Below are 27,158 nucleotides of genomic sequence, written 5' to 3' on the forward strand. Positions count from 1 at the left end.
GTGGTCTGCCACTTGGTTATCTGCCCTTTTTCTATCGCGGATCTCCAAATCAAATTCTTGTAGCAAAAGAACCCAACGGATCAAGCGTGGCTTTGACTCCTTCTTTGCTATCAGGTACCTAAGTGCTGCATGGTCAGTATAAACAATCACTTTTGAACTAATCAAATAAGACCTAAATTTGTCTAATGCAAACACCACATCCAATATCTCTTTCTCAGTCACGGTATAATTGAGTTGTGCACCACTTAGCGTTCTGCTTGCATAGTAAATTGGGTGCACCAGTTTGTCCTTCCGCTGCCCCAGGACTGCTCCTATAGCATAGTCACTCGCATCACATATGAGCTCAAATGGTTGCTCCCAGTTAGGTGCAACGATGATTCGTGCAGTCACCAGTCTCCTCTTCAGCTCCTCAAATGCTAACCTGCAGTCATCAAAAATCACAAAAGAATGATCCTTTTCAAGGAGTTTACATAAGGGGTTAGCAATTTTAGAGAAATCCTTTATAAATCGCCTGTAGAACCCGGCGTGCCCGAGGAAACTTCTTACTGCCTTAACTGAAGTAGGCAGTGACAACTTCTCAATCACCTCAACCTTAGCATGGTTAACCTCAATACCCTTACTGGACACTCGATGCCCTAGTACTATACCTTCTTGTACCATAAAATGGCACTTCTCCCAGTTCAGCACTAAATTTGTCTCCACACACCTTTTCAACACTCTTCTTAAATTATGTAGAGAGTCTATAAATGAATCCCCTACCACAGAGAAATCATCCATAAAGACTTCCATAATATCTTCAACCATTTCAGTGAAAATGGCTAACATACACCTCTGAAAGGTGGCCGGTGCATTGCATAGGCCAAACGGCATTCTCCGTAAGGCAAAGATGACATACGGGCAAGTGAATGATGTCTTCTCTCTATCCTCAAGGGCTATTGAAATCTGATTGTACCCCGAGTACCCATCCAAAAAGCAGAAGTGAGACCTCCCTGCCAGTCTATCCAACATTTGGTCAATGAATGGTAAAGGAAAATGGTCTTTCTGGGTGGCTGTGTTCAGTTTTCTATAATCCATACAAATTCGCTAACCTGTAACTGTACGAGTTGAGATTAACTCATTATTCTCACTGGGCACTACAGTCATTCCACCCTTCTTTGGCACACACTGAAGTGGGCTAACCTAGTTGTTGTCAGAGATTGGGAAGATGATTTCCGCATCTAACCACTTGATCACTTCTTTCTTCACCACTTCTTTCATGTTAGGGTTTAGCCTTCTTTGATGTTCTCTGGAAGGGTTGTGCTCATCTTCCAATTGAATCTTATGCATACAAAATGTCGGGTTGATCACCCTAATATATGCAATGGTCCGGCCCATTGCAGTCTTGCATTCCATTAACACCTGTAAAAGCTATTCTGCCTGCACATCTAACAAACTGGATGAGATAATAACAGGTAAAGTGGATTTAGGTCCCAAGAAAGCGTACCTGAGGTGAGAAGTAACGATTTTAGTTCCAACTGTGGTGGTTCTTCAATTGACGGCTTAGCTGGAGGTGTTTTTCTTTCTTCTAAGTGTAAGGTCTCGAATTCGAGCTCTCTTTTCCAGTACCCTCGCCCCTCAAGGGCCAAAACCCACTCTGCTAAGTTTTCACCATTCATTTCTTCTAAGTTCACGAGGCATGCTGCTAGAGGGTCTTTTGCATTCAGAGTCTCATCTTCCTCCTCCAAGATCACATCCACAGCTTCTATCAGAGAGAAGTTAGCAAACTCACTGGGTCGCCACATAGATTTCTGCACATTAAACGTTATCTCTTCATCGTTCAATATCATCTTTAGCTCTCCAGTTTCACAATCAATTAGGGCTCTCCCAGTGGCCAAGAATGGCCTTCCCAAAATTATGGGAATATCCTCGTCAACCCGGCAGTCTAAAATGACAAAATTTGCTGGGAAAACAAACTTCCCCACCTGTACTAATACATCATCAAGGATACCAGAGGGCCTCTTCACTGTCCGGTCGGCCAGCTGTAATAACATAGACGTGGGTCTAGCTCTTCCAATGCCTAACCTTTTGTAGATAGTCAAGGGCATCAAGTTTATGCTTGCCCCCAAATCACAAAGTGCCTTAGCAAATGCATAGTTGCCTATTGTGCATGGGATTGTGAAACTCCCTGGATCAGATAACTTCTCAGCTATGGGTCTTGTCACAACAGCACTACATGTCTGAGTCAGTGTAACCGTGGCCAAGTCTTAAAAGTCGAACTTACGAGACATCAAGTCCTTCATCATTTTTGCATAACCCGACATTTCCTTTAAGGCGTCAATCAATGGAATGTTTACCTGAATTTGCTTCAACATCTCCAAGAATTTCTTATATTGCTCATCTTTTTGATATTTGGCCAATATTTAGGGGAAGGGTGCTGGAGGCCACTTCTTTCCTGTGATTTGATTTTAAACCTGCTCTGGCACTGTTTCTGCTGCCTTCTCTTGCTCTGACTTAGTTTCCTTCACGACTTCTTTTTCTTTGCTTGTTTTAGCTGGCGCATGTTGTACCGTCACCTCTGTTAACCCTGTTGAGTCATCTATCTTGATGGGTACAGGCACAGGTGTTTCAGTAGGCCGGCTTTTGCGAGCCATCTCTTGCTCCAGATCTAGGTCTCTACCATTTCGTAGACTCACTACCATAAGCTGTTTCGGGCCCTATTCTTTTGGATTGACTTGTGTATCTGCAGGTAATATCCCTTGGGGACGATTGTTTAGGGCCATAGAAATTTGTCCTAATTGAATCTCAATACCCTTTATCGCTGATTCATGCGAGTCTACCCTCTGTTGTATTTTTCCCGTGGACCCAATCAATTGTTGTTGTCCAGCATTCCCTCAAGTTTAGTAAACCTATCATCTGGTCTCATAATCTATTGTTGTTGAGGTTGTTGATAAGTCAGCTGCTGATTTTGCTGGATGTAGCCCTGTTGCCTTTGGTAAGGCGCAACTTGACCCAGTGGTCACATAGCTCCAAGATTGTTGTTGTTATTGTACTGCTGCTACGCTGGTCTATATTTTTGATTATGTTGACCCCAATTCTGACCACCTTGCCTCTGTCCCCCATAGTTGGCTACATAATTCATATCTTCCTGATATTGCTGGTTGTCACCTTCCGCACTCCACGAGCAAACATATAGTTGGTTAATGCATGGTGTACATAAGCCCCCATTAGTTGTGTCAACTATGTGAACCTGCTGCTTCTGGCCTGATTCATCAATCTTTTTGGTGAGGATACTCATTTGTGTCATTAGAGTGGCCACATTCTCAGCTATGGAGTTGTTTGGGTCCAACGCCACTGAGTGAACTACCGGAGTGATCGTGGAGGCTCTTGTCATCCGTCCAGAGTTTTGTGCCATCTTATCAAGTAGGATCTTGCATTCTGCGAATGTTTTACTCAGAAATGCTCTACCTGCTGAAGCATCAACATTAGCCTTTAAGCTGTCAGCCAGTCCCATGTAGAATCTCTGCCCCAACATCTGATCTGGAATACCATGATGTGGACACTTAACCAGCATGCCCTTGAACCTCTCCCACATTTCTTTTAGTGATTCTGTTGGTCTCTGCCTGTAGCTCAATATATCATCAATCTGTTGGGCAGTTTTATTTGGTGGATAGAATTTGTTCAAAAATTTCTTGACTAATTCCTCCCAAGTAGTGATGGAATTTATGGGGAGTGAATTAAGCCAAGTCTGAGCTTCTCCTGTCAGCGAGAATGGGAACAACAAAAGCTTTATTGCGTATGGTGTTACGTTAGGTTGCCTTTGCGTTAAACATATTGACAGTAAATTCATCAAGTGCTGCTGAGGATCTTCAATGTGTGACCCTGAGAACAGTCCCTTGTTCTGCAACAAATATAGCATGTTATTTGTGATTTGAAATGGTTCTGCTTGTATCTGAGGGACTGCAATTGCGGTTGCCAGATTGGCAGCAGTGGGCTGTGCCCAATCGTATAATGTTGTTTCTGGTACAAGAGGCACCACACCCCGAATGTTTGGTTCATTCTCATTGTTTCTGATGTTGATTGGATTTTCTATTCCGTCAGCCATGTTTGGTTCGATTTGTTCTGTCGAGTTTCGTTGCTGTTTGCTTTTCTTGTTTGCACGATTTAGTGCCTTGAAAACTTTCTCGGGATCTGATAACGCTTCAAGCAATTCACCAGTTCTTGAGGAGTTCCTAGGCATGCACCTGTAACACCCAAGACTACAAATGTTAAAATTTCAATGTATTTGGTTTAGAATGGAGAAAATTGACTACACTAAGAATTCTAGCACTTCTTTTAGTTGCAATTAATAACACCGTTAATTCCCCGGCAATGGCGCCAAAATTTGATCACGCCCAACTATGCCTTATATAAAGGACTAAGCGGTCATTGCAAATATATTCCGACTAATAAGTCCGGAGTCGAATCCCACAAGGAATTAACCTATCAAACACAGCTACTAGACTCGCACAAATTCACACAATCAATCTTCAAAAATATTTAAGTAACAGATTGGGTTTTATTAACTAAATATTACGTAATGAAAATGTAATAATTAACAACTAACTACGAATGGGTTGTAAACAAGAATTGAAATGATCTAAGGTTGTGATTTTCCCTATTGTCGGAATCTTTTCTGCTACGTTTTCTATAAATTTGCCTAAGTCTTCTCTATCGACCATGAGCACTCTAATTGTCGTAACTCTCTCCAGAGTAATTACCAAAATTTACTAGGTATATTCTCCCGAATTACGCTAGCTGGCATTAAGTACAGCTCACTCAGATCGCATCAAGGTTTTGTTATCCCTAAACCCACTTTTAAACCTCCGTATTGATCCCTCATATACGTTTAGGAGTGATGTTATTCAACAACTACCTAAATATGCACTCTCTCCTGAGTAATACATACTAAATAGGCACAGCTAATTGAGGGCCCTTCAATCAACCACAAGAATAATATAGTTGAACAAATAGAGAAAATACTACGGCAAATCTATATTAACGTAACAAGAAAATTATCCTTCAATAGGTTCCATCAAAATCCTAGATTAGGAATTTAGCTACTCATACTCATAGTAACGATATCCCAAATATTTTACATAATTAAAATACAGAGTAACGATGAAAAGATGTAGAAATGATGATTCTAACTCCCAAAGGGTGATTCCACCAGCTATTCTTGCCTTTGGCTGCCAAAAACGTCCCTCCAAGTAGTGTTTTTAGGTCTATTTATATGTGTAGAAGAAACCCTAAACGTGTAGGCCAAGTCCTAGTCAAACCCGGAACGAATTAAGTCTTCAAAACTCGGACTAGACCTGGCCTCAGGCCTGGCGTGGCCAGCCTAACGCCTGGAATTTGGCTGGCCTCGCCAGGCTAAAACCTAGTTCAGCCTGGCCTTTGGCTGGCCTCGCCAGGTCTTTCCTTTTTACTGTTCTCGAGCACACTTTCAACGTTTAAGTATCCCTTTTGCTCTACTTTCATCTCCAATTCACCTACACATAAAATAGACTCCATTATGCGCAAATAAAGTATAATTTATCATTAAAGCATGTAAAATGCAAGGCACATAATGTACGAAATTATGGAATTATAGCCACACATCAGTAAGCTCGATATTATGAGCTTAGAAAAAGAGTACCAACTTATTATAGCCAGAGGTGGATATATTATTTGAAGTTTATGAGTTCAAAATGTAAGTGAATGCACTAATTATTTGAGTAACTGGTAATTTAGTAGATTTTTTAATACTTATATAGAGTCTGAGCCAAAACTATTGATTCAGCTAAACCCGTAGCTTTAATGGTGCATCCGTCCCTCATTATACCAAATAAATTGCAAAGATAGTATAATAATTCTTTACAAAATTCAGCTTCATCTACTTTTTCAAATAATTTTACTACTAGTAGATAAGTGCATAAAATGGAATAAAAGGTAGAAAAAGATTCATGAGCAAATTCTTTTTGGGAAGAGTTAATATACCAAAACTCTCCTAAATGTGCTCGTTTTGCAAGTTTCATACTTAAACTATGGAGGCTTCTATAATCCTCTATACTACATTGTTCTCATATGTTTAAAAAAAAGAAGCTTTATTTCAAGTGTATTGCCACATGGCAGTTTTAAAAGGGATTTTTGGAGGGTGAGACTCATGCAACTAGAGACAGATCCAAGATTTAATGCTTATGGGTTTCTGCAACGATTCCGATTAAATTTTTAATAGTAACTGGGTACACATTCAATTATTTATAAATATTTAGTAAATTTTTCGAACACATTTACATTGTTTGAACAAAATTTACTAGGTTCACGTGAACCCGTAGGTTGAGAGGTGGATCCGCCCCTGCAGACAACACATCATTTTCCTTGGGGGTGGGGGGCTATGTTAATAAACAACAACAACAACAATAACAACCCAGTATAATTTCACTAGTGGGGTCTGGAGAGGGTAGTGTATACGCAGACCTTACCCCTACCCTGGGGTAGAGAGGCTGTTTCCAATAGAAACTCGGCATCCTTTCCTCCCAGTATAATTCCACTAGTGGGGTCTAGAGAGGGTAGTGTGTACGCAGACCTTACCCCTACCCTGGGGTAGAGAGGCTGTTTTCAATAGAAACTCGGCATCCTTCCCTCCAAGAACTCCCCACCTTGCTCTTGGAATGAATCGAACTCACAACCTCTTGGTTGGAAGTGGAGGGTGCTTACCATCAGAGCATCTCACCTTGTCTGCTATGTTAATAAAGAACAATGTAATTCATGGGTAATAGAAACTCTCCATAGTTTAAGAAATTCTCCATAGTTTAAGTATGAAAATTGCAAAACATGTATGTATAGGAGAATTTTGATGTATTAACTCTTTTGGGCATTTTAAAAATTTCTTCATTTAGTAAGAAATTGAGCCCCAAAAAAGTGTTCGTGTCTTGAATTTCTTCTATAAAAAAATTTCACTTAGTTTACTAACTCTCTAACTAGTATGAACCTCAAAAGGGAAAAAAGAAAAAGATCTTCTACAGACTACAGACACGCTCTTCATATCTACTAAAGTTTTTTCCTCTTACTTTTCTTCTTCTTTTCTCCCAGTGTACCACATCGCAATTAACATCCCTTTTGTAAATTTGTGGAGAAAAAAAGATACTGTTATAGTTAGAAATAATTTATTTTAAAATTTTATTTTACTGTTAATATCATAATTTTATAACTACAAAAGTATTTAAGATCATAATTTCATTATCTTTTTATCTTTTCATAAATGAGGTTCACATTCACATAAAATTAAATAGAGGTAGTGGTTGAATTCTGTTATTTTGTCGGATTTGCTAGTCATTGATGGAGACCTTTTGGTTTTATCCCACATGATTCACGAACTTGGTAGATACTCCCTTCGATCGATTTTTTGGTTTTGTTTGTGGTTCACAATATTTAATTTTTTTTCAGATATTAAGAAAGAATTATAACTTTCTTTTCAAAGTTGTCAGAACCAAACAATCAGTGGATGCGGGAGTAATATATAATATGCAAGTTGTAGAAAGAGAAAAAAAAAATCAAGTAGCTATTCTATACTGGGGCACAAATAGTGAGTGAAAATGGAGACTGTTCAAATCATAATAACAGCATCTTGTGCTGCCATAATAATTACTCTAGTGGTGTGTATTTGGAGAGTACTGAATTGGGTTTGGTTCAGACCAAAGAAGCTGGAAAAACTATTGAGGAAACAAGGTCTCAAAGGCAACTCCTACAAGATTTTGTATGGGGATATGAAGGAGCTTTCTGGTATGATTAAGGAAGCTAATTCCAAACCCATGAATCTTTCTGATGATATTGCACCAAGATTGGTGCCTTTCTTTCTTGACACCATCAAGAAATATGGTATGTTTCACAAATCCCTCGTTCATTTTCTTCACTCATGACCACTCTTTTATTTTCTAACCATATTGTTCGGGACAGTTTGTGCGCCTCTCGTCTAATTTTACATAGGTTAACCAGTTTTCGGAGTGAGTAATCGAAAAATAGCTAGCGTTTGCAAAGTCATTGAAAAAATAGCCATTATTTTATGCGGAGATAAAATCTAGACAAAAATACCCTTGTTGAAACACGGAAAGTTACAGCATAATGTGCTAAATTATGGAGCTCTTGCTTATAAACTTGTAGTATATTATGTTGGAATTCTAGCACATTTGTAATCTCATATGTAAAAAATTCGAAATTGCAGTATAATATACTGGAATTTTTTCCTATTTTTAAGGATATTTTTGTTCACATTTATCTTTATATGAAAAAATGGCTAAATTTCGATTACTTTTAAAACTGTGACTATTTTTCAGTTACCAATTGTAAATCAAGCTATTTCTGATTTTTTCCCAATTTCACAGGGTACCTGTATCGGGTAATAAGTCACATAGCATTTTTGTCTCTGCTGCGATTTGAGCATGAGACTGCATGGTTCTCAATCCACTTCTTGGATGCTTTACTCATAACCACTTAGTTGACTGAATAACTTGAATCTCTTATAAAATTGTCCAGCTGAAATAGATAAAGACCAGTTGTGTCAAGATTTCAATTTGTTTATCCCTCCACTAATTCTACTTATCACATTCTCTGTCTTACTTGCTGAAGACATGAAGTTGGATCTTGAATCCCCAAAGTATGGGGGTTTAGTCGGTACAACCCACCTCAACTTTGTTCTTAGGCACTAAACTTAAAAGAAGATAAACAATTGCATGATTAACTGAACTCTGATCCTATGCAAGCTGGTACTGTGTTCCATGTTATCTTCACTGACTTTTTAATCCCCTGATCAGTAAATCTGTCATTGTATTAGGCATGACAAACGAAAGATTGAACAAATTGAAAAATAAGTTCCAGAATTGACTAGCCATCGTGCACTGCGGAAAGAAATGATTGCTGCTCTCCTCGACCATATTAGACAAGTAGCACTTACTGCAAATCATCATCCCCCTTCGTTGTAGATTACATTGGGTTAGGCGTGTCTTCATGTGTAAGCAGCCACATGAAACATGCTAACTAATAGGGTGCTTTAGTTTTTCATAGTTGCTTCCAAGGCCAAGTATGATTGCTTCCGGGGACCTTGTTTAACTCTATGTAACATGAGCCAACTGAGAAGATCCAGTTATGTTGCATTTTCCACATTAGCTTGATCTTCTTCTTCTGCATTTAGGTTCACTAATCTTTTAACAAAAGAGCCACTCTTGGTATTTCCTGATAAAAACAAAGCCTCCTATTATTGACGCAGCAATTGCTTCCTTCCCAACATTGTTATACCAGTGAGTGCATTCAAAAGAGAAGCTATAAAGATCGCTATAAGACATCATAAGAGGAGTGTAACCAATTAAACTGGCCCTTATTTTAATTGCAAGGTTAGGTTTTGGAACATGGATTTTGAAGATCTTGCATTGTGCCTTCTTCTGTCCTGCTCGCTTTTTTAATCTTTCAAAAGCCCTGATAGTTTCATTTTTATGTTGGATAGATATTCATCTTCAGTTTGGAGTAGTTAATATGGAAACATCTGCTTGCAGGTAAAAAATCCTTTGTATGGTTAGGTCCGAAACCACTGGTTCTTATCATGGACCCTGAGCTTATAAAGGAAATATTTTCCAAATACTATCTGTATCAAAAGCCTCATGGAAATCCAGTTACCAAGCTATTAGTACAAGGACTAGTAAGCCTAGAGGAAGACAAATGGGCCAAACATAGAAAAATCATCAATCCAGCTTTCCATCTAGAGAAGCTAAAGGTTTGTAACTGCAATGGATTCGGTTTAAGTTGTATTTTTATGTTTTCTTTACTCTTCTTTTCATTGAAACAGCAACTTAATTATGATTCTTTTTTGAGGTATGTTTTTGGAACCATCTTGTGTTCCTGATTACAAAGTCGATACATTTTGAAGAACTGTCCGTTCATTGAGTTTTTTCTCTTAACCATTTCTTAAACAGCATATGCTTCCAGCTTTTTGCTTGAGCTGCACTGAGATGCTGTGCAAATGGGAAGATATTGTTTCAATTAAGGGCTCACATGAGATAGATGTATGGCCTCACCTTGAACAATTAAGTAGCGATGTGATCTCTCGGACAGCTTTTGGCAGTAACTTTGAAGAAGGTAAAAGGATATTTGAACTTCAGAAGGAACAAGCTCAGTATTTTGTAGAAGCTATACGCTCGGTTTATATACCAGGCTGGAGGTAATTTGATTTGCTTTAACAATAGTCATATTACTCCTACTCAAAGTTCATCGGGAAGTGCAACACGGTTAACTCTCACTCTAATGTTTGATTATTTTGTTGATGCATATTGCTTTCCCTTTTTCAGATTACTTAATTATTAAACTATTTCACAGGTTTTTGCCAACAAAGAGGAACAGAAGAATGAAGGAAGTTGAAAAGGATGTTCGGGCCTCGATAAGAGGCATTATTGATAAAAGAGTGAAGGCAATGAAAGCAGGAGAGGCGAGTAATGAGGATCTACTTGGTATATTGTTGGAATCTAATTTTACAGAAGCTGAACAGCATAGACACAAGGATTCTGCGATGAGCATTGAAGAAGTCATTCAAGAATGCAAGTTATTCTATGTTGCTGGCCAAGAAACTACATCAGTGTTGCTTGTGTGGACTCTAATATTGTTGAGTAGGCATCAAGATTGGCAGAGCCGAGCCAGAGAAGAGGTGTTTCAAGTCTTTGGTAATCAGAAACCAGATTTTGACGGATTGAATCGTCTAAAAGTTGTAAGTGTCCTCGTTTGTTGGTTCAATTACTCAGCCATGGGATTTATGGCTGTTATTGCAATTAGATGGTGCTTTTTTTTATAAAGTAATAAATTTAGTATACCAAAAAGAAGAAAACCTACAAAAAGAGATGGTTTCTACAAACGACACCCAATCTTCAATACACAAAGGAATCTCATGAGTGCACCAAAAAGTAAAAGGGATAAGAGGCCACTCCTCAACCGTACAAAATTCATTTTTACACCCTCAAAAGCTCTCCTATTTCGGTATCTCCAAACTACCAACATGAGTGCGAGAGGAGTCACATTCCATGCCCTACGATTTCTCCTTCATTTTCCACTATTCCAGCTGAACATTAACTCCTTTATAGTGTCAGGCATCACCCATCCAATACCAAACCACCTCAGGATTTCCCACCATAGCCTTGTAACTACCTGACGATATAGAAGAAGATGTCCCACGTTAGCCTTGCACATGTAGCACCAACTCACATAAGTGACCTTCCTCTTTCTCAATTTTTCAGCCGTCAAAATCACCCCTTTTATTGCTAACCAAGTGAAAAGACACAGCTGCCTTGGTACTTTAGGGATCCAAATCAAGTTACGTGGAAAGTCAACCTCTTCCTTAACCAAGAGCTTCTCATAGTATGACTTTAACGAAAATATTTCATTGTTCCCCGCCTCCTCACTTCCATTCATCGTGGATATCCCGCGGTATGCTTTGTTTATGGAGCAAGTCAATCAAGTTTTGGAACTCTGGCACCTCCCAATCTTGTAGATTTCTTCTAAAACTCAAATCATAGAAAATATCTCCACTTTGAGACCTTCGGACTTGATTAGACAAGAATTGCATTTTAATCTATGCTTGATAGTGGAATAGATATAGCGATGTTTCCCCTAGGGAAATCAACTCTATATCCTTGCTTTCTTGATGTTAGTGGATCCATCCAAGCATGAGCAGGCGCAGATGCAGTATATAGGCAGTGGGTTTGTCCACATCCATTGTTTCTGCTTTAACTCAAACAATTTATAGGAAAAAAATATAATTAAACTAAGTTCACTCTCATTTTGACAAAAGTGTAATGAGTGCTGTAGTACTGTTCAACCATGTACTTAAAACTCTAGATCCTCTTATGATCATTAGGGACAACTCGCCCCCCACCCCACCCCCAAAGAAAGGGAGATGAAATGTGGTTTTCTCATTTGCAGGCTGGTCCCGAGCTAAATGAGTACTTCACTAGGAATAGTTTGGGCACAAATCTTATGTCAAGTCTTTTTTCATGATATATATAACTGATGGAGTACCTTTTGCTGCAGGTGACAATGATCTTGTATGAGTCTTTAAGGCTATACTCCCCAGTAGTGTCACTAATCCGGCGGCCTAATGAGGATGCTATATTAGGAAATGTATCTCTGCCAGAAGGTGTGCTACTCTCATTACCAGTGATCTTATTACACCACGATGAAGAGATATGGGGTAAAGATGCAAAGAAGTTCAATCCAGAAAGATTTAGAGATGGAGTCTCAAGTGCAACAAAGGGTCAAGTCACTTTTTTTCCATTTACTTGGGGTCCCAGAATATGCATCGGACAAAATTTTGCCATGTTAGAAGCAAAGACTGCTTTGGCTATGATCCTACAACGCTTCTCATTCGAACTGTCTCCATCTTATGCACATGCTCCTCAGTCCATATTAACTATGCAACCCCAACATGGTGCTCCACTAATTCTGCACAAAATATAGTTTGTTACTTTAAGCAGTGTCTTGTTATATGTCAGAGAGTCCAAAATGTTTAATTAAGGCTTGTAGAACTGCCAAATGGAACTTCATTTGCATTCGTGGGTTGTAGATTGTTGTAATTGGACAAGTATACTGTTTATTTTAGAGTTTTAAGATCTGTGCGCGTATAGTGTATGAAATTTTTACATCTTCAAGTGAAATACACTTACGACAAGTTACTTATTATTGTAAGCTTGATATCGTGAGCTTAGAAAAGAGTACTAATTTATTATAGTGAGAAACGGATTCATTGTGTGACGTTTATAAGTTCAAAATGTCAATCGAATGCACTATTCATTTGAGTTACTGGGTCCGAAACTTATTTAATAGTCTTCTTAACACAAACGAACTCTGAGCCAAAGCTCCTGGTTCGGCTATTCGGCTAAAACCGTAGCTTTAATGGTACATCCACTCTGATTATAGCCAATTAGATTGCAAAGACAGTATAATGATTCTTTTACGCAATTCAACTTCTATCTGCTTTTTCAAATAATTTTACTATTTGTAGATGAGTGAATAAAAAGGAACAAAAAGATTCATGAGCGAATACCTTTTTGGGAAGATTTAATACATCAAAAACTTCCTAAACTATATCCATTTTGCAGCTTTCATACTTAAACTTTTGGGAGTTTCTTTTAGGCCGGAACTACATTGTTCTCATATGTAAAAATTGTTGAGGTTTTTTGTTATTTAAGATGAAATAGTCTTAAAATGGGAAATGGAGGGAAAAATAAAAAAAATTGAGTAAAATTTTAAGGTTCCCCCTCTTGACAATGAGACATTGTCCCATATTGGAAGAGGAAAAGATTTTTGGTGGGTATATATATAATTGCTCTTCTTGTAGCTCTTAAAGAGTTAAGAAGAAAGCAAGCCTCGCGCCGTTGTCGTCGCTCGGCTTCGGCTACGGCTACGGCTTCGGATTTGGTAATTTTTTAGACCAAATCCTTTAGACTTAATTCACACAGATATTTGTGACATGAAGTCAATACCAGTTGAAAGGAGATGATGAACGCGTTGTTGATAAGTTCTGGTTTGCCACAGAACTTATGGGGAAGCCATTCTTACGGCTAATCGAATATTAAATCGAGTGCCCCATAGCAAAACACAATCCATTCCATATGAAAAATGGAAAGGAAGGAAGCCCAACTTGAATTATTTTAAAGTGTGGGGGTGTTTGGCAAAAGTGCAAGTTCCTAAATCCAAAAGGGTAAAGATAGGACCGAAAACCGTTGATTGTGTTTTCATAGGATATGCGACAAATAGTAAAGCATATCGATTTCTGGTTCATAAATCAGAAAATCCCGACATTCATAATAATACGGTTATAGAATCAGATAATGCTCAGTTCTTTAAAAATATATATCCGTATAAAAAGGAATGTGAGTCGTTTGGTGAAGGATCTAAATGACCTCGGGAAGAAACAAAAGACAGTATATGTAATCAGGAGGATCCAAGGTGTAGTAAACGTCTACCTCATTTGGACCAGATTTTGTGACTTTCTTATTGGAGAATGAGCCTCAAACAATTAAACAAGCTATGACTTCTTCGGAATTATTGTTTTGGAAAGAGGCAGTCAATAGTGAAATAGAATCCATATTGAACAACCATACATGGGAATTGGTTGATCTTCCTCCTGGAAATAAACCTTTGGGTTCTAAATGGATTTTTAAGAGAAAAATCAAAGATGATGGCACTATTGATAAATTCAAGGCAAGACTCGTAGTCAAAGGGTATAGACAACGAGAAGGTCTAGACTACTTTGATACATACTCTCCAGTTACAAGAATTACGTCCATACGGATGTTAGTAGCATTAGCTGCAGTGTATGGTCTTGAAATTCATCAAATGGATGTTAAGACGACCTTCTTAAATGGAGAGTTGGAGGAAGAAATTTACATGGAACAACCTGAAGGGTTTGTGGTTCCAGGTAAAGAAAAGAAAGTATGCAGACTTGTTAAGTCTCTTTACGGACTAAAATAAGCACCCAAACAATGGCATGCAAAATTTGACCAAATAATATTGTCAAATGGTTTTAAGATAAATGAATGTGATAAATGTGTGTACATTAAAAATGTTCCAAATCACATAGTCATTGTTTGCCTATATGTGGATGATATGCTGATAATGAGTAATGACATTGCCAACATAAATGCTACTAAGCGTATGCTCAATAGCAAGTTTGATATGAAAGACTTGGGAGTTGCTGATTTAATTCTGGGAATTAAGATCCATAAGACTCCTCAAGGTCTGGCATTGTCACAATCTCATTATATTAAGACAGTACTTGAAAAATTCAAGCACTTGGGCTTTAAAGTTGCAAAGACTCCAATTGACGTGAATCTTGCATTAGCAAAGAATAAAGGCCAAAGCATATCACAATTGGATTATGCTCGTGTGTTGGGATGCTTAATGTATATCATGAATTGTACACGACCAGATATAGCTTGTGCTATAAGTAAACTGAGTCGATATACGAGCAATCCAGGCCAATCTCATTGGATGGCAATGAAACGAGTTTTGGGATATTTAGAACATACCCAAAACTTTGACTTGCACTACAGTAAATTCCCTGCGGTGATTGAGGGATACTGTGATACAAATTGGATCACCAGTTCAATTAATTCTAAGTCCACGAGTGGATATATATTCACTATTGGTGGAGGAGCGGTATCTTGGAAGTCGTCTAAACAAACATGTATTGCCCGCTCTACAATGGAGGCTGAATTCATAGCCTTAGATAAAGCCGGTGAAGAAGCTGAATGGCTCCGGAATTTCTTGGAAGACATTCCATTTTGGCCCAAACCGTTGGCACCAATATGCATACATTGTGATAGTCAAGCAGCAATTGGAAGGGCTGGGAGCGTTATGTATAACGGTAAATCTCGTCATATACGACGAAGACATAAAACCGTTAGGCAATTACTCTCTAGAGGAATTATCATGATTGACTATGTAAAGTCAAGTGATAATGTGTCGGATCCACTTACAAAAGGCCTAACTAGAGAGGTAGTTGAGAAATCATCAAGGGGAATGGGGCTATGGCCGAGAACAAGTCATTGTGGCGGTAACTCTATCTAGAAGACTGGAGATCCCAAGATCTAGGTTCAAGGAGATCAAACAAAGTCATTAATGAAGGTTCAACATTGTCAAATAAAATTTTAGTCCGTTCTCGTGATGAGACAATGTTCAGTACCAAGGATAAAACATTAAGGTTTTTTAATGATTTCTAAATTTGATACGGGGTATATCAAAAAGTGTACTAGAGGATGACATGTTTAGGAATCACCTATGTAAGTGTGAAGTGTTAGCCGCTTCAAGGAGAACTTTGTAAGGCTAGTTCTCTACGCACTTATGAAACCAGGCGGTGTTCATGGCTGAAACAAACACAACAATGAGAGCCAAAGACGGTTAAGGGTCGGTTGTGTGACTCATGGCTGTCTAGGTATACACCAAAGATCGACGGTTCAAAGATATCAAATCTACCGATTGACCGAGTATATCCGACATAAGTTCACTACGGAAAGTTCAAAGGGAAACCTACTTATCCAGATGCGATTAATCCTTGCTTGCAAATCACACAGTTTTTCCATGCACACTTCCGTGATATAGCCATTCCCCATTCATGTGGGGGATTGTTGAGGTTTTTTGTTATTTAAGATGAAATAGTCTTAAAATGAGGGTGAATGGGAAATGGAGGGGAAAATAAAAAATTTTTTGAGTAAAGTTTTAAGGTTCCCCCTCTTGACAATGAGACATTGTCCCATATTGGAAGAGAAAAAGATTTTTGGTGGGTATATATATAATTGCTCTTCTTGTAGCTCTTAAAGAGTTAAGAAGAAAGCAAGCCTCGCACCGTCGTCGTCGTCGTCGCTCGCTCGGCTTCGGCTTCGGATACGGCTACGGCTTCGGCTTCGGCTTTGGCTTCGGCTTCAGATTCAGATTCGGATTCGGATTCGGATTCAGATTTGGTCAAATGATCGATTGATTGATTAATTTTTTGGACCAAATTTATTTGTTAATAATAAATATTAACGTAAGATTATCCAGATTTGTAACAGATATGTTTCAATCCGTGTATTGACCACCAGCTGCAATAGCAGCTGCCTAATGCTCTTCCCACCATGGCCAAGTGCTTGCTCCACAAACAAGCTAGTTCATGCTCCACCATAGAGGGTGGAGGGTCGTTCATCTTCAAAGCTGACTGCTATAAATATGAGCAGCAGTTGTTGAAACAAGACACAACAACAACACAAAACTGAAAACGCTCAACTTTGGCTATACATTGCACTCCTTCCTCTCAGCATTTCCATACGATTTTTCTGAGTTTCTACTCCTTTGTTCTGCATTGTTTTAACTTCAAACAAAGCAACTGTAAGTGTGATTTGCTACCGAACTTTGTGTTCGCTGAAACACTAGGGTTTGGAGTACCGCTACACTAGTGTGTGATTCGTTCTATCCTGGGAGGAAATAATCCATAACCTTGGGTACTTGGAGGGGATTAAATTCCTTAAGGAAACACTGTGAATTCAGTGGGCTCGAATTAATTACTGTTTCATTATGATAAATTATATTTTACAGAATTATTTTTTACAAATACAGCAATATTGACGGGACTAACAATCTTAAGGAATTTAATATTTATTTCTGTATTTGTGTTATTCTTATTATTCTGCAAACTAAAACCTTTGTGGTTTTGTGTACTCCCATTTTGGAGAGTAAAGCCTTTGTGGCGTTTTGTTGGAGATTAAAATCTACGTAATTTTTATTCCAGTTTGAAAACGTGTATTAAACGTTTGTTTGTGTCATTTATTTTTATAGAAAAAATGACGACTGAAAGCGAAAACCAAGCTGTTTCGACGGTGACTGGCAACGCATCGACAAGTCGAACACTGGCATTGGCACCGGCAGAAAAACCCGAAAAATTTTCCGGGATTGATTTCAAGCGCTGGAAGTAGAAGATGTTCTTTTACTTAACTACGTTATGTCTACAGAAGTTCATCAAGGAAGATGTTCTTGATCTGCCAGATAAAACTCCAGAGAAGGAACGCTTTATCGGGATTGAAGCGTGGAAGCATTCTGATTTTTAATGCAAGAATTATATTCTTAGCGGACTAGATGATAATTTGTATAATGTATACAGTGGCGTGAAGACGTCAAAATAATTGTGGAATACGCTTGAAAAGAAATATAAAACTGAAGATGCCGGGATGAAGAAATTCGTTGCCGCAAAATTTTTGGACTACAAAATGGTAGATGGCAAGTCTGTTATTACCCAAGTCCAGGAATTGCAAGTAATTATTCATGATCTACTTGCTGAAGGTCTTGTCATCAATGAAGCATTCCAAGTAGCAGCAATGATTGAGAAGTTGTCTCCGTTGTGGAAGGACTTCAAAAATTATTTGAAACACAAACGAAAGGAAATGACCCTTGAAGATCTCATTGTTCGGTTGAGAATCGTAGAGGACAATAAAGTTGCGGAAAGGAGAGGCCGTGGAAATTCAACAATAATGGGAGCAAATATTGTTGAAGATAACAAAAAGAGGAAGAAGGCTTCTGGTCCGAAATACAACCCAAGCAAGAAGCGGTTCAGTGGAAACTGCTACAACTGTGGAAAAATCGGACACAAATCTACGGAGTGTCGTGCTCCGAAGAAAGACAAGAAAAGGGGTCAAGCAAACATGGTAGTAAAGCATGATGATGTTGATAACTTGTGTGCCATGCTTTCTGAATGTAACTTGGTGGGAAATCCTAAACTGTGGTGGTTTGATTCAGGAGCCACTCGCCATGTTTGTGCAGTTAGAGAAGCTTTTGCTACTTATACTCCTGCTGGACCCGGAGAGACAGTTTATATGGGAAATGCTTCAACAGCAAAAGTTGAAGGATATGGAAAGATATTTCTGAAAATGACTTCTGGCAAGGTCATGACTTTGAACAATGTCCTTCATGTTCCCGAAATGAGAAAGAATTTAGTCTCTACTGGACTTCTTGTTAAGCACGGTTTTAAGTGCGTTTTTGTGTCAAACAAGGTTGTAATAAGTAAGAATGAAATATTTGTAGGGAAATATTACCTCACCGAGGGCCTTTTCAATCTGAATGTAATAGTTGTGGAAAACAATAATAATATTTCAGCTTCTTCTTACTTACTTGAGTCAAATAATTTATGGCATGTACGTTTGGGTCATGTCAATTATAAAACCTTGCGGAAAATGATTAACTTGGAAGTACTGCCTAAGTTTGAATGCGAAAAATCAAAATGTCAAACATGTGTGGAATCTAAGTATGTTAAACATCCTTATAAGTCAGTTGAAAGGAATTCAAATCCTTTAGACTTAATTCACACAGATATTTGTGACATGAAGTCAATACCATCTCGCGGTGGAAAGAAGTATTTCATAACTTTTATTGACGATGGTACTCGATATTGCTATGTTTACTTACTGAATTGTAAAGATTAAGCAATAGACGCATTCAGGCAATACAAAAATGAAGTTGAAACGCAACTTAACAAGAAAGTAAAAATGATAAGAAGTGATAGGGGTGGTGAATATGAATCTCCTTTTGAAGAAATATGTTTAGAATATGGAATTATTCATCAAACAACATTCCCTTACATGCCCCAATCTAATGGGATTGCGGAAAGAAAGAATCGCACATTAAAGGAAATGATGAACGCGTTGTTGATAAGTTCTGGTTTGCCACAGAACTTGTGGGGGGAAGCCATTCTTACGGCTAATCGAATATTAAATCGAGTGCCCCATAGAAAAACACAATCCATTCCATATGAAAAATGGAAAGGAAGGAAGCCCAACTTGAATTATTTTAAAGTGTGGAGGTGTTTGGCAAAAGTGCAAGTTCCTAAACCCAAAAGGGTAAAGATAGGACCCCAAAAGGATTCCGACAATAGGGGAAATCATAACCTTAGATCATTCCAATTATTGTCTACAACTCTTTCATAGTTAGTTATTAATTATTGCATTTTCATTACGTGATATTTAGTTAGTAAACATCAAATTTCTTACTTAAATATTTCTGAAGATTGATTGCGTCAATTTGTGAGAGTCTAGTAGGTGTGTTTAATAGGTTAATTCCCTATGATATTCGACTCTGGACTTATTAACCGGAATATATTTACAACGATCGCTAAATCTTTTTTACAAGGTATAGTTGGATGTGATCAACACCTAACATGAAAAAAGTTCTTCAAGTGGTGGTTACAAATGCAGTTTTAATATTGAAATAACGGTATTATTGTTAGAAGCATTAACAAAAGACATACACAATACTTTTTCATTAAGATTGTAAAATGCAACAACTTCGCAAATAGTAGTACTTATAAAAATATCTGTATGACTTTGATTTTTATCATATTTAAAAGCGATAATACGTTTTTGCAGATAATAATTATCATCTATCCAATGATATGTAATTGTCGAATAATCATTTCTATTAACAGCATGGCCGATATCAGAAGTTAGAGAAATTCTACAAGGAAAGTGATCAAATAAATAACATATATATGTATGATATTGTTCATGAAGTCTAAAGATATTAGATCTACAAGTACTTCTAGGGATACCTTTAAATAAAGGATTATAAATCCTTTGATTATATATAATAAGAGACGATGAAGAAACAAAAGAAAAAAGAGACAACCCAAAGCAATCGTATTTGCTAACTTCTCACGATCCTTCATTTTATCATATTTTATAAGTCCTCCAGTACTAGAAAATAGAGTTCCTTGATTTTCAGATAAATCAGAGCCCCATTCTATGGGATGAGCCTCATATGTCTACTAAGTATCCCAATCCCCCCTAAACTTCCTCCAGTCTTATTTTAAACATCTTTATAAATTTTGCATCTAACTCTATCAGAATTCTCTATTTCCTCAAAAATATTTCCAAGCTTTACTTCTCCTTCTCCGATGACTAGTAGTCGGAACCACATGTGGTCTACTACTAGTGCCGCGACCACTACCCCTGCTACCAACTCCAATACTACTAGGTGTAGGTGGTGTCTCATCTTCAATTTCTAATTCATTATCTTCTATACCGTAATCTTCCTGTAATTGTTCATAATCTATAGGCCAAATACATACTTAGCTCCTTAAAGTTATCACGAAATTTTACTTAGACACTTCAACTAGAAGTGGTACCTATTAGACACTTAAAGTATATGAACAATGTTCTTAGTGAACACCTCATGCATATGTGGCACAAGGAGTGGTTCTCACTTTGAGCTAGGCGCGTGAATAACGGAATCCTCTTCTCTCTCTCTCTTCTCCTAGTTATTTTTCAACAAAACCCAACTATCAAGTTCTTCCTTTCGTGACCACTCTACTGCTTAAAAGAGAACTAATAGAGAAATAGACAACGAATAGAAAGAAAATGGAGAAGAGCTATTTGATTCCTTTAGCTCTTTTTATTATGGCCAATGATGAATCCTTCTACCTTATTTTGGGATGAAAATAAAAAGCTATTAAAATATTTTTCGGCATTGATCTGAAACTCAAAATGTATCCTTTCGTTATCCCCACCACCTAGTTTCGCCGGAGACACCCGTTGGGTTCATGGTAGGACGAGTCGTATTTGGGTCTGGCTTCAGATCTTTTTGGTGAAAAATATTTCTTACTAATTTATTTATAATATATGTTGAGGTACTATTGTTGTTGTGATTCATTTGATTGTCGATTTTTGCTGGTATTTGATCAAAAGATATTAAATTTTCCTTTAAGAAGATGACGAGGGGAGGGAGGTTCTGGTTCGGAAATAGTATAACAGCAGATCTAAAGATTGACAAAGTTCTAAACCAAGCTTTAATTTCCATAAAAGATAGAGAAGAAAACTTCTAATCAATCAAAAAAATCCAGGGAAGAAGGGATAAGAAAAGGGGAAATGATAATTTTTATTTTTCTAAAAGATTTTAATGTTTCTTTAAGAAAATAAGAATGCTAACACCAACAATAAACAAATTTGCTGGCTTCAATCGGAGAGAAGAGTTTGACGGGAATACAGTATGTATCCTAAGGAAGAAGATGACTAAGAAAGGTTATGGAAAAATCTTTTCTTTGTTGGCCTTCTTTTTAATTTCTGACACGTCTCTTATTTTTTTGTTGATTTATAATTTTTTAATTGGTTTGACTTGCCACGTCGAAAGAGTCCCCGAAAAGTGAGATGCACACACTTGTATTTGTTTGAAAATGTCAATTTTGTGTTCAATAGGAACATTGTTTATATACTATAAGTGTCAACAAGGTAACCGTTCTAGTTGAAGTGTCTAAGTGAAATTTCGTGACAACTTTAAGGGGCTGCGTATGTATTTGTCCTAATCTATATTATTATCAAGTGTTGCTTCAGAAACATGTGTAAAGTCATTTAAATTACTACCAGAAGTTGAAGTAGCGCCTCTTTTTCTATTTATCTGATTACCCTGATTAGCAACCTTATTACAAACTCATTTTGCAGCATTAAACATATTGTAAAAATTTAAATACTAATAAAAATTAAATATGCAAATAAAATATTATATAAGAGAAAGAGTTGGAATGAGTGCACCGAATTCTGCAATAAATTGAACATTTGATGATTTTTGAAGTCTTGAAATTGAATTTCGCGACTCCGACGTTACCACGAATAAACTTCAATTGTTCAATACCATAGATAAAATTCCAAAAAAAAATGAGAGCCAAATAGTTGATAGCAATTTAGGTGAAGAATGAGAGAATGACAAGTGAGAATTTGGGTTTGAGAATTGAGAAATGAGTGAAGAAATGAAGAACACGGGGGGATCTATTTATAGTTTTTCAAAGGGCTAAATTAGTAATTAGTAAAAGTGTTATTTTTGAAAACAAAAAGCCCAAAAGGTGTATTCTTGCGAATTAGCCGTTAGTCAACGGTCAAAATGGCAGCTGACCGTTGCCAACGATCAAGACTATTAAAATATAAATTGAACTAACCGTTGAACCGGCGCGGTTAACCAGATCACTATTGACAAGACCTTACTAGGTTGGACCGGTTCGGTTACCCGATATTAAAATTTTCCTTGGCACAGACCGATTTTCGTCCCAACCTAGCCCTGTCCGACCCCCTTACCACCGAGCCGGTCCGATCTAAAACCGGTCAGGGCCGTTCTGAAAAACCGGGCCAGCCCGGTCCGTTTGACACCCTTAGTATATACAAGCACTTGTAGTATATACTCGATAAACATATAATACTCTTAATTTATACTTTATGTGTTATATATTAAAATTTGTTACTATTATCATACACATAACAAATAAGACATCCTAATAGCAATGTGACTTACTGACGTTTTAAAATAAATTATTATAATTAATTAACCTAATTATATCCATACCAAAGAGAAATCGAGAAGATACGGACAATAGAATTTTGGCTATATATTTTGTATTGACTACGTACACGTTCTCTATATCTACCAAATTACCAAATGTGCTGCTTTTTTTTATTTTATTGTTTTTAAATCCCACTTTCAAGAGGGGTTGCTTTGATGGTTAGCAACCTTCACTTCCAACCAAAGAGTTTGTGAGTTCGAGTCACCCCAAGAGCAAGGTGGGGAGTTCTTGGAGGGAAGGATGCCGAGTTTCTATTGGAAACAACCTTTCTAACTCATGGTAGGTATAAGTATTATACTGGGTTGTTGTTGTTGTTATTGTTGTTTTTAAATTCCAAGGTACCATAATGGAATTAAACAAAGTTTTAGGGTTAAAACATATATGCGGACGAATTCAAGCTCTTGCTAAGGTTTAAAAAGGGTTTTGCAGAGAATGAGAGCAGATACCAGAAATTAGAAATACACATTTGAGCTAAGCCTTGAGGCTCTTTAGGGGTCTGCAGTAGGAGAAAGGAAATCAAGCTTTAGAAGTGATTTTCAACATGTCTGAGTATTTGCCGCAAGAAGTATTGATTGAAATTTTTCTAAAGCTTCCCACCAAGTCTATCATTCAGTGTACAAGTGTCTGCAAATCATGGTACTCTCTTATTACTAGCCCTAATTTCATTTCCACTTACCTCAATTACCAAGATGATTACTTGCTAGTACGACATTGCTCCGGAGAACCACTAAAAGAATTTTATGCTTTGTTCTGTGACAATGAAAATTTTGATCAGTATGCCCAATTTGATTTTCCATTTGAGTGTGAAACTCACTTTAATATTGTGGGTAGTTGTAATGGGCTTTTGTGCCTTTCCGACGACCTGTGGGGTTATAGGGACCGTTACTATATTTGGAATCCATCCATCAGAAAGTCAGTAAAACTCCCCGAACCGATTTTCAGAAGTGATTTTCAGATATCCAACTATGTCTGAGTATGTGCCAGAAGAAGTGTTAATTAAAATTTTTCTAAAGCTTCCCACCAAGTCCATCATTCAGTGTACAAGTGTTTGTAAGTCATATGGTATTCTCTTATTACTAGCCCTAATTTTATTTCCGTACACCTCAACAACCAAGATGATTACTTGCTAGTACGACATTGCTCTGGAAAATCAGTAAAAGAAAATTATGCTTTATTCTATGACAATGAAAATTTTGATCAGTATGCCCAGTTTGATTTTCCATTTGAGAGTTACAGTCACTTTAATATTGTGGATAGTTGTAATGGGCTTTTGTGCCTTTCCGATGACCTAAGTTGTTATAGGGACCTTTACTATATTTGGAACCCATCTATCAGAAAGTCAGTAAAACTCCCTGAACCAATTTTTACATTTGAGACACATGGTCCCTTTGATCATACGTTAGGGTTTGGGTTCGATAGTGTTACTAATGACTACAAGGTGGTACGGATAGTACATACTGGGGATAATGTTGATAGGGTTCCACCTCATGTTGAACTTTATAAGTTGAGCACTGGTGTTTGGCAAGACATTACCCCTGTTTCTCCATCTTATAAATTCTTTAGGCAGACACCGGGGGTCTATGTGAATGGAGCGTGTCATTGGGTTGCTTCTCAACAAAAACGATTTGGTCGATATATGATTGTTCTATTTGATATGCATGAGGAGACGTTCTGGGAAATGATGGTGCCGGGTTGTTTAAATGAGAAATTTTTTGGTTTTCATGGTGAGGGATTTGTCCTTTTTGTCTCAGATGAATCACTTTGTTTGGCTGAAAGTTCCTTTGGAAATGACAAAACAATTGATATTTGGATGATGAAAGAGTATGGTGACCCAGAATCATGGGTGAAACAGTTCAGCATCAGTTTAAGAGACGTGTCATTCAACATTAGTGTTGTTGATGAAATTTTCTCGTTGTTAAATGATGGTCGTCAGCATCAGGTTGCTCATTTCTTAGTAAAGCCAATAGCTTCAAGGGAAAATGGTGAATTTTTGTGGAGAGCGGACAATGGACTCTTGGTTTCATATGATCCTGAAGCTGAAAAAATTAAGAATCTTGGCATTCATAATGCTAACTATTTAACTTATCGGAATGCACTTTATGTTAATACTTACAAAATGAGCCTTATTTTACTTGGTAAGCGAACAGATTATTTTACTGGAGACACTTGCAAAGAATCCAATTTATGCAAGAGGGAGGCTAAGGGTGGGAGGAAAGTTCGTAAAGGAAACACTAGAAGAGGACTGTGTATTCTATCTCCCTTCAAATTCGGTGGATTGATGTACATGTCCAAAATGAAAGTAAAGAGGCTGCGCATGATAAAACGGAAGAACAGGCAAGTTCAGTTCCTAGTCTACTTGTAGCCCTTAGCTATGTTCTAGTTGATCTATACCCTGTGGCTGTGTTGAGGTTTTTGCTACATGCATGACAAACATAATGGCTGATTCTATTTTTTGAGTTGGCATATTCTATATGAGACAAACACAAATCTAGAAAAGATTCTTTTGCTCATACTATTTTTCAACTCCTTTAATCCTATAAAGTTTTGGATAGAGTTCACTAAAGTTTAGGTGCTAATATTCTTAACATAATGCAGCTACTTCTTGTATTAAAATCTTATTAGTTTCTTGCAACTTGACATTGTTTTGCAGGTTTCAGGCTGACATTGGGAGCCTCCTTTAATTTATTGGAAGGTCAAAGTTTCTTGGAGGAGCTAGGAGTGCGTGGCAATTTGCTATGCTCTTGGGTATTAAAACTCTTTGATTAAAATAGAGGCTGTAAATCTACTGTCTTGACTACTGTAGGTAGATGTTTTTGGGCTCATCATACTTCCAGACCTTGTGTTTTTGCAACTATCTGGTGATTACATTATCTGCCAAATTTCTATGTTGTAGTAGGGCCGTAGGCTTAGTAGTAATGATACTAAAGACCACTCTTATGAATAGAATTTTATTTTCTTGATGTTGATCATATGTCATGTCAGAATTTCTTCCTTCTGTAATTTTCTGATCTTAAAAGCAGGATTCGCTAATGCTTTGCTAATTCTTTCATCTTCCTATTCTCTTCTACGTCTTCCTACTAGGAGTTTACTATTTGTCTTAGCTGAAACCTTCATTTCTAGTTGACATCGACATCTATTTACATTTTGGGTTCCTTTGATATACTAGAAAGTGTTTGCAACCACTATTTGCCGAAGTATTTTTGCTTCATGATAGAAAATGTGTTGGGTTGCTTTCTTTGTTAGCCGTTAGCTAGCCGTTTATGAAGGCACTCGCTTATGAAAACTACTACAAAGTCTTAGCTAAATGCCATGAATGGCATGTAATTGTTTTTGACAGAGATTTACACGGCAGATACTTAGGTGTAATATTGAGTCAACATGTATGACAAAGCTGATTTTTCTCGTTTTGATAAGTCGAGCAATTGATTGATGAGAAACTGCACCAAGTAGGTGCAACTACGTACAAGCAAAAGTGCAGGCCCTTTTTAAATGTAGGTAATGTAACAAACTTTCCATGACATGTTTCAGGGGAAGTTTCATTTGACTTCTAAGGCTAGGGCTGCTTCCTTCCCACCACTAAGCATGACAACTGTTTCAGGGGAAACAGCCAAAAATGTACATTTGAAAGTTTCAGGGGAAACAGCCAAAAGTGTATATTTCTGTTTCAGCTCGTGTGTATGTTGCGCGCTTCCTTCAGAGTACCTTTGATGGCAAGATAGGATGGTGGTACTAGACCACATGCTTCTTCTATATTTAACCAGCTTCCTTCTAGGCGGACACCAAAGTAACTCCTTTACTGACTTTTGCATTAACCATTCCGTTTCAAATAGATTGATGGACATGTATGATTTGTTCGGTCAGGTCAATGCAGGGGATGGTGATCTACATCTTCTGCTTCATTCTCATGCAAAAACCACCTATTGCTAATATTGAAACTGCGTTTTTCCTAATTACACTACGTTAAGCAAGCACCACGGGCTGCAAATCTGACACAACCCATTCACCTTAGAAGGGGCTTTCCTCTACCAATTAAATTTCCAAGGCCAGGGAAGTGACAGTATATCAACATAGATAAGTGTTGCATAGCCTGACTTTTAGCTAACAATTTTCCATTCCTCTTATGCTTCCCCTTAATAGAGTCAGGCATCTCTTGTGTGATCTGTGCTCCTTCCAATCTATTCAATAGTGGTAACATTATTTCTACCTTTCATTCTCTATAATTCTTCAAATTGCTAGTTATCAACCATATTTTCATTTATGAGATGCAACTTTTTCATCAGTATTC

At 37.5% G+C, this 27,158-nt stretch overlaps 2 protein-coding genes across 2 annotated transcripts; both read left to right on the top strand.

Moving 5' to 3' along the window:
- Positions 1-7,491: 7,491 nt before the first annotated feature.
- On the top strand, positions 7,492-12,638 carry LOC107826468 (cytochrome P450 CYP72A219-like). The gene is made up of 5 exons (NM_001326167.1): positions 7,492-7,875; positions 9,543-9,760; positions 9,960-10,204; positions 10,360-10,744; positions 12,061-12,638. The coding sequence occupies exons 1-5, from the start codon at positions 7,593-7,595 to the stop codon at positions 12,484-12,486; spliced, it is 1,557 nt and encodes a 518-aa protein (NP_001313096.1). The 5' UTR covers positions 7,492-7,592; the 3' UTR covers positions 12,487-12,638.
- A 10,655-nt stretch (positions 12,639-23,293) lies between these two features.
- On the top strand, positions 23,294-25,903 carry LOC107816720 (F-box protein At3g07870-like). The gene is made up of 2 exons (XM_016642465.2): positions 23,294-25,207; positions 25,524-25,903. Exons 1-2 carry the CDS (start codon positions 24,510-24,512, stop codon positions 25,552-25,554), a joined length of 729 nt encoding a protein of 242 aa, XP_016497951.1. The 5' UTR covers positions 23,294-24,509; the 3' UTR covers positions 25,555-25,903.
- Positions 25,904-27,158: the final 1,255 nt, after the last annotated feature.

Source organism: Nicotiana tabacum, chromosome 2 (assembly GCF_000715075.1).
Source record: "Nicotiana tabacum cultivar K326 chromosome 2, ASM71507v2, whole genome shotgun sequence".
Taxonomy (NCBI): Eukaryota; Viridiplantae; Streptophyta; class Magnoliopsida; order Solanales; family Solanaceae; genus Nicotiana; species Nicotiana tabacum.